Raw genomic sequence first — 14,592 nt, 5'->3', positions numbered from 1 at the left:
CAGTGAAAGAAGTCTGTATGTTGGAATCAGACATCTAAAAACCTCATAGCCTAAGAGTCTCTCAATGGCTTAAACATGTACGTCCTAAAACCTCAAGCGATCTGTTCTCACTTGTTTTAACTGAGAAAATATGCTTATGCACTGATTTATTACCAGTTACACAGCTTTATTTTGTGAATTTACTCAAGAGTTAGAAGAAAATCCTGATGTTTGAAAACAATTTAAGTGGAAATTATATCCAAAGCAGCTGCGTTCTTCACTCACCACAGAGCCACCCGAGTGTTTTGTGGTTACTCCTAACACAGTAATTCAGCGAGCATTAGGCATACAAGGCACTTCCTGGAACAGATTTGGTTCAATACCAACCTTGCCTTGACAGATCAGGTTACCAGATGTCAGTTCTGACAAGGTAATGTAAGTGAACATCCTCTGCTAACAAGTAGGAGCTTGGAGGGCAGCGTGCACAGCAGCCTCTGAAAGCAAAATTTAAACTACCCTTGTTCTAACACTAAAGAAATGCTAGGGGACAAAGGAAAGCAGAAGCTGTTCTTGCAAAACAAGCATTAACATGAAACCACTATGCTAAGAACAGCATCTTCTACAGCTAAAGAGGTGAAGATTATTTAAATTAGGACCTACTTCTTACCACTGAGCATGCAAAGTCCCATACTACAGATAGGAAGCAGTCCCTCAGTATACCAGTCCCTCAGTATACCAAACAAATGGTACAATACATATTTCATACTGTTCTGTATTAAAAAAAATTACCCCTAAAGAAGCATCATAAAAATAAGGAGAAATGGGAAGAGGCATTACAAAGCACCAGAATCAAAGACAAGCCAAAGAAAAACCAAATTGACAGTTAAATTCCATTTAATTTCAAAGCTTCTTTTTACTTTTATGCACATGATTACCAGACTGCATATATAATGTAGTAATACTGTTGTCTGACAATTTGAACAGAAACTGCCATTACTGGATGCGCAACTGCAAACAGACTATGTAAATTACAGAAAAGAGCCTTTAAAACAGCCTGCTGTCTTGACTATGATAGCAGCCTAGCAGGAGATACTTTAGAAGAACAGAACAGAAACTAAAAGGGATACCAAAAGAAGAATCAAGACAGAAATTACTCACCTTGTTATAGCAGATTATGAACTCGCCCAGCTGGTGAGCCAGGATACGACGACGATCATTTAGTCCTAAACGACGGCTGGGGAGCAGCATCCTCAAGGACTGCTGAAGATTGCTGGCAGCTCGCTTCAGAAAGCGTACCACAAGTTCCTGCAAGCAAGAGAGATGGAGTTAACAACGGACCAGCTGCAAGATGTGGGGAGATGAGAACAGAAGTATTACAGCAGCTAATGACTGGCAAGAACTACACACACTGTCTTAAGAAAATGAGCTGATAACTGACAGGCAAAAGCACTCTGCAAGGTGCATTTTTAATATAGCCGAAGTCAATGCGGGGGGAGAAGAATGATGGTGTGCCTTGCCTGAGGTGGATCAGAATCAGGAACACTTGAGGAGTGTTTGTCTGAAAAGCCTGGCAGATGAACAACAACAACAAAAAAAAAACACAACTACCAAGCAGCAAAAAGCAGCAACAACACATAATAACCTGTGAAGTCCAATACCTTAGGAGAACATTTCCAAAAAACCCCTGCTGTGTGTTAAAGAAGGCCTGTGATGAAGCATACTGACATAAAACCCTCTCAGCACTATCACAGGGAGGGGGATCTTGGTCAGATATCTCCACTAAAACGATGTAGCCCCATTTCATCACTTTTCATACATGCATACTATTGCCACAGCCTCTCCACAGCAACAGATGATTACATCTACAGCCATGTAATTCCAATCCCCCACCATGTCTGTCTGACCTCTGGTGAAGGAGACATATGGCAAGGCAGATCCTAAGGAAAGATGTATAATCTGTGTGTTTTGAACCCTTTCTGTCTCCCCTCTGGATTTGCTTTTGGTTAGAAGCTCTGGTAATGCATAAACGAGCAGCCTCACAGCCAAACTATTGGATTTCACAGCTCGCCTTTCACTGCCATTACTCCAGGCTGGTTTGATCTGTTATTTTAAACATTATTTTTCACAGTACAGCAGACAAAGTGACTCTTAAAAAGCCAGTTTTAATTTCCACTTGGAAAGAGCAGGGGTAACATTTTCCACTGAGTCAACTGATTATTCTTGACACACAATTTTATCTCTGAGCTGCACTGGCTGTTTCCCTGCAACATGCATTCAGCAAGAAAACATTTGGATCTGCAGAAAGCTCAAGACCCTACTGTACAGAGCTCTTTTATGAATATTTGTGAGGGGATTTGGGGTTGCTGTACTCTTTAAGACATATATACATCAAATATAGGGCCTTAAAATACTGCCTAGAAAAAATTATCACTTTTTTAAAATTAAAAAAAAAAAACAAATGAAACAGCACCCATGCTAGAAAGTAACTTTTTCTCTTCAGTGGCTTTTACATTTTTTTCCTCTATCTAGAATGCAAGGAAGACTCCTAAGCACAGGTGTCTGCAAAGGTTAAAACAATACATAGCAGAAAAAGCTTAACTGGGTACTTGTTCTATTTGAGTAGATGCATGCTTTAACACAGCAGAAACCAGATTCTGCCAAGCAATCTTAAAGCATCTCAGAAGAATTCAAAACCAGGTAAGCTCAGAGATCACTGAAGGAGAACCAGTGAAAGATTTCAGCAGCTTGAACATCAACCACATTCTAGTCATTAACAGCTGTCTACTCAATCACTGCTCAGACCTCAGTCAGCAGTCCTACCTTGTCTGTATATTAAAAATACAGCACTGGCTGCTGGACAAAGATAGACAACTATAACGTCAGTTGGACTTGAGTTCTTCCAAGGTTGGGAAGTGACCTCAAAACTCTTAAGGCAGCTTTCAGCTTGGCTTCTCAGTGTGCCCATCACAAATCTTACCATTTGTTCATCCTCTCTGGCAGCCCAGGCAGGATTCTGGATCTGGTCACCAGCTTCCTTCATCAGCCGCGACTGAACATGCTGTAGATAGGCAGAGAAAGCCCTGCGAGCTTGCACTTTGCTGTGGACCAAGAGAATCAGTCAGCTGTCTTCAGAGTAGTAATGGGAAGAGTTACAGAAGTCAGGCACAGCTTATGGACCAAAGTATGGTCAGCAAGGACCTCCTAGGTACACAAATATTGAAACTCAAAGGAAGAAGGACCCTTTCACCGCACCAGCATTTTCAAGACGACCTTCAGTTCACCAAGATAGGGTTGGTATTGCAGGAGAGAGAACTTACAAAAGACAGCAGATGCTAAGATCATGTCTAAAAGCGGAATGTTCTCCTTGCCCTTTCACAGCCTTAGCTGCTCTCCTCCAAAAGCCAATAACATGAACATCAGCAATACTGTGTATTTTTAAACCAAATTCAAGACTCTGTTGGGCCTCTGTCTTCACAAGCATTGTGAACACCACAACAACAGAGCATAAAATAAAGGGCTTGGTACTGGTGCCAGAGTTATAACAAAGGCCCTACAATTCCCATGGGAAATGAAAAAATTAAATCTGCAAGAGTGAGCTCTTCCCCTGCTGGCCCAAGGACACAAGCCAAATTTCATTGAGCAAGGCACTACTGAAGAATGAAAGAACATCAGCAAAATCTGCTGTGCAGCTGGCTGAACATGTTGGGAAGCTGTGAGCCTGAACTGAGGAGAGGACTGGGAGGGACACATTGCTTCTCGTTCCCTCACAATGGTAGTCACTTTAGTGCATGCATCTGTTTTGAGAAATTGCTGAAAGCTTTGCCTAATTTTGTTCATTGTCATCTTGGCCTAAACCCTGTTCTCCAACATTCTGCTCTCCCAGTTTCCGCTCTTCCTTGTAGTTTTCCCCATAGTCACTACAAGCTGTCCCTTGAATTGCCAAGCATGATTTCTCCTCTCCTATACCAGTACCACAGTAACTAAAACATGATAAAAATACCTGGTTACAATTCCTGTCTTCCAGTAAACTCCAGAATGCACAGCAGGCCTGTAACACCTCTGAGCTCTGTATGCTGCTCATCATCACACCTATGTTCTCTTCCCAGTGTGTGTGAAAGATCAGGAGAACACTCTGAACCCTGACTAAGAACTAATACTCTATACATCAGGCCACCATATATCAGAAAAGGCTATCCCCTGAGGGCTCTCTAGGGCTGCCAGGTTTATTTTAGGTGTAACTTAAACATCTCATGACCAGAAGTTTAAGATTTGGGCTGGTAGGAATTAAGGACCCTCCGTTATCAATGTCAGCACAGTAACACAATTCTTTGCCTGCACCTGATACTTCTGTGATTACAAAATGGGAAACTGAAGAATGTCCTTGTGTATAACACTGCCTCTCCTCCAGTGTGTGGAATATTGAAACCCGAGACCTTAAATGCAGGAACAAGTAAATCCCTTTTCTTTTTACTTCCCTGGGAATGGCACAGTCAGGGGAACAAGTTTCATTTGACTGTCAGCTCTTCACCAATAATACAGAATATGTGGAGGGCAGCGAAATTGCCTCACGAGGCCAACTAGAGGAGAGAGAGAAGTCCTACCACATATAAAAATTGACTGGAACAGGCCTGGTTTCTTTTGGATGAAATTTTCATTACTTCAGCTTCTCTGCCTGTTGACCCCACAAGCAAACCTTTTATCAATGACAAATCAGATGGGGCCAAGCCCAGCACAGTCCTGGAACATGAGGTCACCACAAGCCTTACACACTTCTGTGGGGAATCCCAACAGTACTGGGTGCTGAGCAAGTTTCTGCCAGGAACACCAGACAGAGCTTACGTTCTTGGCAGGAGTCAGTTCTATATATAGGTAGACAAGAGCATTACTGTGTTCATCCTCAAACCAGGTATCAGAATCTTCCCTGTCGTGACAGCAAGTGTTGCTGCCACAAGATGACGTCAGAACAATCCTCAAATCTATTTGATAGTTTCATTTCTGAGAGGATTTTGAATTACGAAAGCCACGAGCAACAATTATTTTCCCTGCTTTTGGATATTTTTCACAGAAAACATAATGCTGCTTCTTACCTAAAAGATGTAAAATCTTCCTACACAGATATACATGATGACTCTCTCTTTTTGCCATTCCTGTCCATCTGCAAATAGACAGTTTTACTACCCACATTTAAAGGGAGGATCATGCTTCTAAACATCTAGTAGGACCCTGGTTGGTGTTATTCTACACAGTCTCCTCCAGCAGCTCTCTTTTTTTCAAGCAAGAGAGCCATGTATCAGAACATGCTCTGCTCCACGCTGCCATACTCAACAGCAGGCAATGAGATGTTTCAGTAACTTGTCACTCTCAAATCTTGCTGTCAGGAGGTGATGACCTTGAGCAGAGATGATTATTAGAGGTTAAAAATTCTATCACCAAAATAAAAGCACTCAGGTATTCCTAAGCAACTTTTCTTGGATAGTTTAACATATGTTTATACCCACTTCTTTGGAAGTGCAAAGAATGAAAAGACAAATTTTAGAATTCAATAGCAAGCGTCTTGCATTAAGACAGAGAGGCATTTCAGAAGCCCAAGTTGACCAAAAAACAGCTTACATCACCACGTCAGAGAATAGCAATGGAAACTATGGCTTATACTTTTTACTGATCCAACAGGTCAGGCATTTAGGTAAACCGTCAGTCTTTTCAACTATCTCCCTTCTGTGCCAACTAGCTGTTAAGGCAGCCTATAGTTAGACAAAAATCCAGGCCCTTTTCTCTAGGGTCCTCTTATCTCCTCACACTCATTCATAAAGTGGCACATCCTCCATGTTTTAACCAATATTAGCTGCTAGTCAAAACTTAAGGCAATTCTCACCTCAGGTTTCCGTGCTTTTGAAGAATCTGCAGCAAGTTAAACTGAGATTCCGAGTCTGTTTTTCGAAGAAACGGCTCTCCTCCATCTCCAGTTTTCTTGTCAAGTTTTTTTGGCAACCTCTCCCGACAAGTAGTTTTCACCAAGTCAGAGCGCTTTGGCTTGCTTTTCACCTGGGTGTCCAAAAGAGAGCCAACAGTTCTATCTAGGTCGTCATCTTCGTCTGCATCTACCTCCTCTTCCTCCTCACCTTCTGTGTCTGACTTGAGGGACAGCTTTGTTGGGTCCGATGTCCCTGTAGTAGAGGAGAAATCACTTAAGCTGGTTAAGGGAAAAAAAAAAGTGGGGAAGACTGGCCTGCTATTTATACCCTTTGGTTTACTTCTAAACTCTTTTCTGCTAGAAAGACAGAATACCACCATTTTAGGATATCTTAAGTATCACTGCTTGTGTATCAACCAGTTGAGAAGGCAATTTTCCCAGTATCGGAGAAAACAACCAAGACCAAGATTCTTGTCTTAACTTTACAAATGAAAAAACATAGAAATCAAAGAAACACAGGCATTTTCCTATATTTTATCCTGATTCTTACATATATAGACTCATACTTGATATATATACTCATTTTTTGTATTTTTGTGTCAGAAAGAACAAAGCTACAAAATCTAAACTTCCACATGTGCCAATAAAGATCACATACCTTAATACCGCATCAAAAATAATTTTGTAACATACAATCTCTGCCATTGCAGTCTGTATCACATAGCAACTAGAAAGAGTTTAGATAACAGCTTCAGGAGCAGCCACTTTTGAGGATCATTCACCTCTGTATCCTTTTAAGTTTTTCCCACATCAGCTTGGATAAGGATTTCTGTCTTTCCAAAAGCTTAGAGTCACATACTGTTGAATTCGAGGACACAAAAGGCAACTACAAGCTCATCTTCAAGAAAATATTTATTACCTTTCGTCATATACATGGGGATGTGGAATGGTAGGGATGAAATTCTAGTCACTAAGAAGGCAGAAAGCTCAGAAGAATGAAATGAAAACCATTAACACTTGAAATGAAAACTTCAACCTGTGAATCCCTTTAGTGACTACAAAGGCCAGAACAACCCCATTCACACGCATTTTAAATTAAAAAGTCCTTGCTTGCTTTGTTTTGACTAGTTGCTCATTTAGGACTCTAGCCACACATACCCGATGATCTTGTCCGTGCTGCTCTAGCCTTGCTATGACATCGCCGGCGCTTCCGTAACTCCAGTGAAACAAGCTTCCTCTCATAAAAAAGAGAATGAGAGTCTACAGCTTCCAGCTTCACATCCAGCCTTCCATTAAAACCTGCTCTGGGAAGCAGAATAGAGACATCCTCAGTCTCTCTTTATACTTCTCTCTCTGATGACACAAGAGATTTAGAAGATTAAATTTCTTCAAGAAACAGTTTTCCTGACACAGGGAAGGAATATTTATGATCAGTCTAATTTTGTTCTATTTAAAGCCTGCAAGTGTTTGAAGGGAGTCTTGCAAGTACTTCACAGAACATTAGCTCTCAAAGCCCCAAAACACACTTATCTAGTGTCATGCTTTCATAACTGAGCAGCATCTGTCCATCATGCAGCAGCTCAAGACACAATTAATAGGGAAAATTGCATTGCAAGATTAAAAAACAATGGAGGGGAGTGAGAAGACAGCACGTGGACCTGAGTCCAGTTTTCTGAACCTTTTTTGTATACATCTTGTTCTTCACTGTTTGGTCAGGAGTAAGTATTTTAACATAATTTGAGTGAAAAATCACAACCTTTCTACACATTCTGCCTAAACCAAGGGAGGAGCCCTGCCAGATTCCTTAAGGGAGACAAACATAACTTTTTGCCAGTGCACAAAGATATCATAAAGAACACTTTGCTGGATAAGTGGGAACATCCACAGAAAATTCCTGTTGCTCCATTTGTCTTTTAGATATAGCAAAGTGAATATATGGGTATATGAGTCCAAAATCCTCATGCATTACAGGATCTTTTGATCCACTCAGTATTGTGGCTTATCAATATGGTAGGAATACCAAAGTAGAAAGCCTAAGAGAAGCAATTTTGAGGTCCAATCCAACAAAACTTAAGCTCTCCACATGCTGGGGATACTCTTTGCTCACTGTATTTACTTTTCTAGAATTAGAAAAAGGGAAGATGAAGCTGTGGAAATCTAAATTTAGAACAAATCCTCCAAAGTATAAGTTATTTAATTAAGAAGCCATTTACCGGGATCTTCCGGTGACGAACTCTCTTTTCTTCTTCCCCCTACAATGGGAAAAATGGCAAAAAAATTACATTCCATTCTGGATCATCAACTGGACTAAAAAGCCTCTGAAGTCTTTCATATGTACAATGAAAAGGCCCAATTCACAGAATTCCTTGCGAGTTCTCTCTTTTAAAGGAGAGGAAAAAGGCTCCAAAAGAGGAAATCTGAGCAGCTCTTCTACAATTGATGCTTGCATCTGTCTGGCTTAAATTGGAAGTGGTGTCATTTGGAACTACCCTCTAGACACATCCCTGAAAGTACGTAGTAAAAAAAAATAAGAAGTTGTACAGTGCTGATGCAGGAAGATCTTCTGCAAATATTGTCTCCTCAGTCAGCAACCTTATCCTTACTCTGTAGTTACTTTATTGTGTATCTCAAATTTGGATAAAAAAAAACATTGAGAAGGGTGTTAAACATACAGTGAAAGATACTGCATACAACTCTCAATGGAAGTTCAGCTAGCAGCATGAACTGTCATTTCCACCCAAGCACAACACAGAGAAAGAGACATCAAATCACACTTGCACAGGTCAAGACACAGGGATATTAAACTTTTGGAATAAGTTTCAGTGCTTACCTTACACGAGGACAAGCTCTAACATGACTAAATTTGAAATAAAAGGTAAGCAAGGACCACCTATAATCCCATCATAGAGAAAGCCAGGTGCTTGAAGGTTTTTCATGTCTATAGTCATGTTTTTACTCCAGTGACCTCCATGCCTTTTGTGTATTGCCCTTTTTGCCCTTGGATTCAAAAGGGCAACACGTAAAAACATGAGAAACCTCCACAGTCACTGGCACACTACAGAAGAGGCACACAGCTATTACCACCCCTATAAATCACCTCCCAGTGTTTATAATATTGGATAAGTGCAGAATCAATCCTTTTCATGATGTTTGTGCCCTTTGCCTCCCTCCCAAATAGCAAAGCTTTCTACCTGTCCTGAAACAGACGCGTAGCCAGCATGTAGTTCATTGATGTCTTGTGCTCTAAAAACGATCTAGAAAAACAAAATACAAGATGTATAAAGATAGAGCTCACTGCAATGAAAGGCAGCATAATAGAGGAATAAATGATCTGTAAAAAACATCCCAGAAGTGGATTGAGACAATATGCTGTACCATAACAGAAAAGAGGAAAGGAGAAGAGCTATCACTTCTCAGCTGAAGTTCCTGGTGAGGCAAGAGACAGAGAAACATTACAGACTGGAACAAAACAAAACAGAAAAGCATAATATAGTATCAGTCACAGGACAAATCCTATATTGTTTATGGCCTAATGACAGAGTACACAGTATGCACAGCTCTAGGATGTAAATGCAGACAGCAGGAATGGATTCTCTGAAATGAAGACATTTTTATTCTGACAGAAAAGCAACACCGGAAACAATGCTCGATAGCCTTCTATGAGGTACAGTTAGGCAAAGCAGCAGCAGTTAAAAACAAGGGATCAGAAAAAGGCATCCTCAACACTAAAATAAACTCTACCAAAACCCTCAATATGTGTCTTTCTGTTGGTTGATCTACATATACCTAACACAGAATATCCCTCAACACAGAGCATCAGTGCCACTCTGAGCCATCCTATTGGACTCTTATTCTTACCCATAAAGGTCCCATGTTAATGGGGTAGGGAATATCCGGATGAAACCTCCTCTCCTTTCATTCTCCTCCCTTACTCGACGAAGAACTTTTATCTTGGAACAAAAAGAGGGAAAAAATAGCCAGCAAAATAGATACAATGAAAACTGAACCCTAGGAAAAAAAAAAATAATCTGAGTTTCAGAGGACAAGACTATTACTGCAGTCCTGGGAGTGGGCTGGGTGCATATGGTATCCTTAAGCAATTTTATCTTGCATTTAAATTCTGAAGGAGTCTATCACCGTTTGGAGCACATATGTATGCCTGGCATGACTAAGGGCAAAGGCAGTATCAGCAGTAAAACTCAGCAATTCCGTTTCAAAAATTATACTTCTTCTGTCAAGTTTTTCACATATATATTGACTTGCTGTTTTCTGAACAAATAACCCCAAATATTGCATGAAAGCCAAGGTAAATAAAAGATATTTAATAGTTTACTTACCTCCTCCATGGATAGACCTAGCACAGAGCTGCCTTGCCTTCCTGTTGCTTTTTCCCTGCCTGAGGGCATTGGGTTTTTAATTTCAGCATCACTGGCAGACAGAGGACGGGCACGCTGTAGAGACAGTGTGAATCCAGATTTTTCCCTTTTCCTCTCTCAATTTACTTTTAAAAAAAAAAAACGAGTTACATTCAAATTCTAGGACCCCATTCCAAGCAGAATCTACACTCGAGAGTACTACAGCCAAAATTCACAATTCCACACTCCAGCTGTTCAGGAGTCCACACCCCAGGAGGCACTAAGCATGAGTATTCACATTCCTAGTTTTTAGCACAGCAGGACTCACAATTTAGGCATCAGTGTTGGCATTTACACTCTGGCCCCTTCCAGAAAGGCATGAGACATACTCAAAAAGCACCAAAGCCAGGATTTCATACAGAGAAGTCCTCACCCAAGGGGCACTAGAGCCAGTATTCACACTCACAGGCGCCAAATACACTTGGATTCACACCTCAGTGGTACCAGAACCATGATTCTCTGCTACACGAGAACAGAACTGTAATTCACTGATGAGTTGAAGTTGCAGGGAAAAAATGAAAAACTTCAGTTCACCATCTGCTACTCTTTTGTTACTATACCGCTGGATCTCAACTTGCTCCTTCTCTCAGTTAACGGACTGATCTTGTATATGTATGTAGATACATCATGCAAATTTGCATACATATGCAAATTTTAAGAATAGGAAAAGAAGTGATTTGCAGACAGTCTCTCCAAGCTCATGCTTAACCTGATGGGCAGTCCTGATCAACTCTAACAGAGGATAGGAATTCAAAGTGTCTTCAAATTATCAGGATTATAGAAAATTATTAAAACACCAGCAAGACTGAAATCTTTGAACATGTTCTCAAGTACACTTTAGATGGTCTTAGACCCAGTTCAGATAAACTATCTCTGTAAAAAAATAGCATTAGAAGAGTCTAGCTGAGGTCTCGTGCCTTTAAAGAAAATTAAAGTTTTCTTTTAGCACTATAATGAGCAAAGAATGCACAGAGAGCCTTCTTAATTAGAAAGAAGAGAAAAACATGACAGAACCCTTCAGATGGATAAGCCCAGGAAAATCTCTCATACTTGCTCAGATATAAATAAAACTCATGGCAAGATCAAGTTGTATCTTTATTTGTAAGGACTATTGGAATTTAATTCCATTCTCTGTTTCATTAGAAATTGCAAGCGGCTATTCAGAATCTGCAGATGAAGCAATTGCAAAAGCAACAGGCATTGCACTAGAATGGGTTACACTGCAGTGATTGGCACAGAAAGACCCAAAGAGGAAACAGACATAGTAGGTGCCAGCTGAAACATTTTGTTAAGCCTGATGAAAACTGATTAAATAAAACAAGAGAAACAAAACAATCCGGATGAGAAGGTAGGAGACACAAGCAGAAGAAGCAGGTTTGCATGATGCTGTAGATGGCATTAAGTTAAGAGGTTTTTAGTCTTTCTCCCTAAGCTTTCCTCCATTTCAAAAGCACAGCTCAACAACATTGTTTAATAACTTCCTCTAAAACCTCCTCTTAAAAGCCTTTTCCTGACACTACTGTAACAATCATCATGTGAGAACTGCTGCTCAAAGAGAATATTACAGGAAGTTTTTCATCCTATCAGATGATCTCCTTTACTAAGGAAATACTTCAATTAAATCATCTCCATTGTCTCTCAATACAATGGAGATTATTTCATTGACTACAAACAAAAAATGTATGCCTACGTATCAGCAGCTCTGGCTCCTAGGACTAGTGAAGCTGTCTCCTACCTGAGAACAAACCACACCACTGTCAAAATGCTAGAGAAAAAAAACCCAGCTTATCTTTAAAAGTATAGATAAATCCAGCCACTTTGTTTTATCTCCAAATTCTGCAAGCATCTCTGGTTCACACATCATGATTCTAATTATAGTAAGCACTGACAGCAATTGGCACAAAGATCCTTCCTATTCTCTATGAAACCTCATTATTCAATAAGACTCTTCTCTTAGCCTCAGCTAAACTTACACAGAATGACATAAATGGCAGTGCATAGAATGAATTAGGTTCTCCAGATGATTCCATCTGTCCCACCTTCCTTCCTGCTGGGAAACCTCAAAAACCATGAGAATCATTGCTATTAAGTTCATGCAGGAAGCCCAGCAGCAAAATAATGCCTACCGTGTCCTCACACAGCCAGGTGCTTAGAATTGTAAACTAACATTGATTTGTCCATATGGCTTACAAGGAGGATGCCAAATATGATATTTAGAAAGGTGGACCAGTGTGACTTATGTTAACGATAGTTCTACATTTTTCCATTATCTTTAAGAAGGATTTCTTATCTCTGTATCTCTTTTGACCCAGTTCACTCAAATTTTTATAGTTTCCTTCAGATGACTGTCTCACAGAAAATAATTACTTCTCTTATGGGGCCACCTGAATTTTGTCAATACAGATTCACCTGTGTTATCCTTTTCATTTATATCCTTATTCCATCCCCTGTAGTACACAAGACAAAAATTCCTCCTCCCTTTTGGTGTGACACTCATATTTGCTGCTGCTTTCACCAGCTCTTCCTTTGCTTTTGCACTGTCCTTTTCAATGACATACCAAATCCAGAACACTGTGCTGCCACTGTCTCCAACATTTGGTAACCAGAGGACAACTTTAAACATCTATATCCAACTTCAAAAATACTTGTAGGCAAACTTTGAGGGATTTGACCCAGTTGACCTTGACACTCAGCACACCTCACCTCCTCTTTTTTTAAGCTGCTAGAACTGATTTAAGTGTTTTTCCAACCTTTAGCCACATGGAAACATATGCCAGTACCTATCTATCTACACTTTTCTTGTTGACTTCTCTCCCCACCAGGCTACTTAGCTGCAAAATATATTTTGGGACCCATTGCGCCAAAAGTATTGTACAAGGTAGCATTTGAAATTGCGTCCCTTATACTGGTGAAGGGACCTGAAGGGTACTTACCAATCTGGTGTTTGCTGTTTGCAACTGTGCAGACACAGGACGCTGCAAGAGACACACAGAGACAATAAAAATCTTGTGTTCTCCAAGACGCTATCATCCCTGCCCAAGTTGCAGAGAAGTGGCGAGTGCCCTAGAACTAAAGGGTATAACTGAAGTCCAGAGATATAGCTAACAGTTTTTATCATCTCAGTTCAGATGATTTTCATATCCTCCACAAATGTATCCTGTCCCCATTCCAAATGCAGCACTAATCCTAACCTCAGATGTGCTCAACTGTGCAGAATATATCTGCGCATACACAAAATTTTCAAAAGCATAAAGAGCTCAGCAGAACGGATGAACGAACTCAACTTTCATGATCAAAATTCATATTTTTGCAAGATAAGAGTTACCCAGAGGAAAATATTTAATAGCTATGTATTAAGGAGAAACAGATGCTGTCAAGTAGAATTGTTCATAGAACTGAGGGGGTAAAAAACAGTAAAAATCCTGAACACCCAGAAGCCATTTCAGTTAAATATCTCAACAATATTCCAGTTCTTGTGGAGAAACAAGATGCAATTTAAGATTCCAAAACAGGTATAGGAACAGCAGCAGACTGTTAAAATGGACCCTGTATCACTTATCTGACATCAGGCCTACAAGCAAGACCAGTTTAATGACAGGGATAGGTTCAAAAGAAAACTTATTGTAGGAGCTTAGATTTTTCTTGCCTTCAGTGGCATTCAGGCTGCTTTCCTCCTCTCCAATGCCCAAAAAGAGCAAATGGTGTAAGAAAGGATTCTCGGGAGACTTATCTATCATTTCTAGCTGTACTACTGCCAAGTTCTCTACTGTTGGTCTACACAAAACAGGTTGAGGTCCCTTAATTGCTTACAATTAACTGAAAAAGCTCCAACCCAAATCAACAATAAGTTACAAAGGAAGCAGCTAAATTGCTTATTTCCCTAGAGAGAAATACTCAGAGTAAAATGAAAGAAACTGCATAAGGAACTCGCAGTCCAGTCTGGTGAAACTCAGAAAACAGAATAACTATCTGATGACCAAGCATGCTGCTATCGGCATTTCTTTCCCAAGAAGCAACTTTTACAATGATTAAAGATGGCCTACGTGAGCAATCAAAACTTAAGACATAACGAGGGAGTTCAGAAAAACAAAAGAGGTTCAAAGTACCCTTTGCAACTGAGAATGGGAACAGAAGTATCAAAGATCCAACAATCTGAGATAAAGTGTATTCAGCAAAGAGCAGGTTAAAACATTCTTGAACCATGGGATTCACCTATTTAGGTACTTAAGAAAAAAAACATGCTATAAAACTTTATCACTGGATTAGAAGCCTGTTCCTAGTAAACAT

At 40.1% G+C, this 14,592-nt stretch overlaps 1 protein-coding gene across 1 annotated transcript in view; it reads right to left on the bottom strand.

The window, feature by feature from the left end:
- The window catches only part of TTLL5 (tubulin tyrosine ligase like 5), a gene marked incomplete at its 5' end in the record, with an annotated part of 134,973 nt that overhangs the window by 79,639 nt on the left and 40,742 nt on the right, over positions 1 to 14,592 (bottom strand). Inside the window, 9 exons of the mRNA XM_082485216.1 lie at positions 1,138 to 1,284; positions 2,957 to 3,077; positions 5,852 to 6,143; positions 7,049 to 7,194; positions 8,104 to 8,142; positions 9,082 to 9,144; positions 9,749 to 9,840; positions 10,228 to 10,341; positions 13,239 to 13,280. Of these exons, the coding sequence (XP_082341342.1) occupies positions 1,138 to 1,284; positions 2,957 to 3,077; positions 5,852 to 6,143; positions 7,049 to 7,194; positions 8,104 to 8,142; positions 9,082 to 9,144; positions 9,749 to 9,840; positions 10,228 to 10,341; positions 13,239 to 13,280 (1,056 nt within the window). The remainder of the gene's footprint in view (positions 1 to 1,137; positions 1,285 to 2,956; positions 3,078 to 5,851; positions 6,144 to 7,048; positions 7,195 to 8,103; positions 8,143 to 9,081; positions 9,145 to 9,748; positions 9,841 to 10,227; positions 10,342 to 13,238; positions 13,281 to 14,592) is intronic.

The sequence above is a fragment of the Vanellus vanellus genome, assembly GCF_965231255.1.
Source record: "Vanellus vanellus genome assembly, chromosome: 6".
Classification (NCBI taxonomy): domain Eukaryota; kingdom Metazoa; phylum Chordata; class Aves; order Charadriiformes; family Charadriidae; genus Vanellus; species Vanellus vanellus.
Note: the sequence above shows the minus strand (reverse complement) of the source record. Positions and strands in the feature narration are given on the sequence as shown.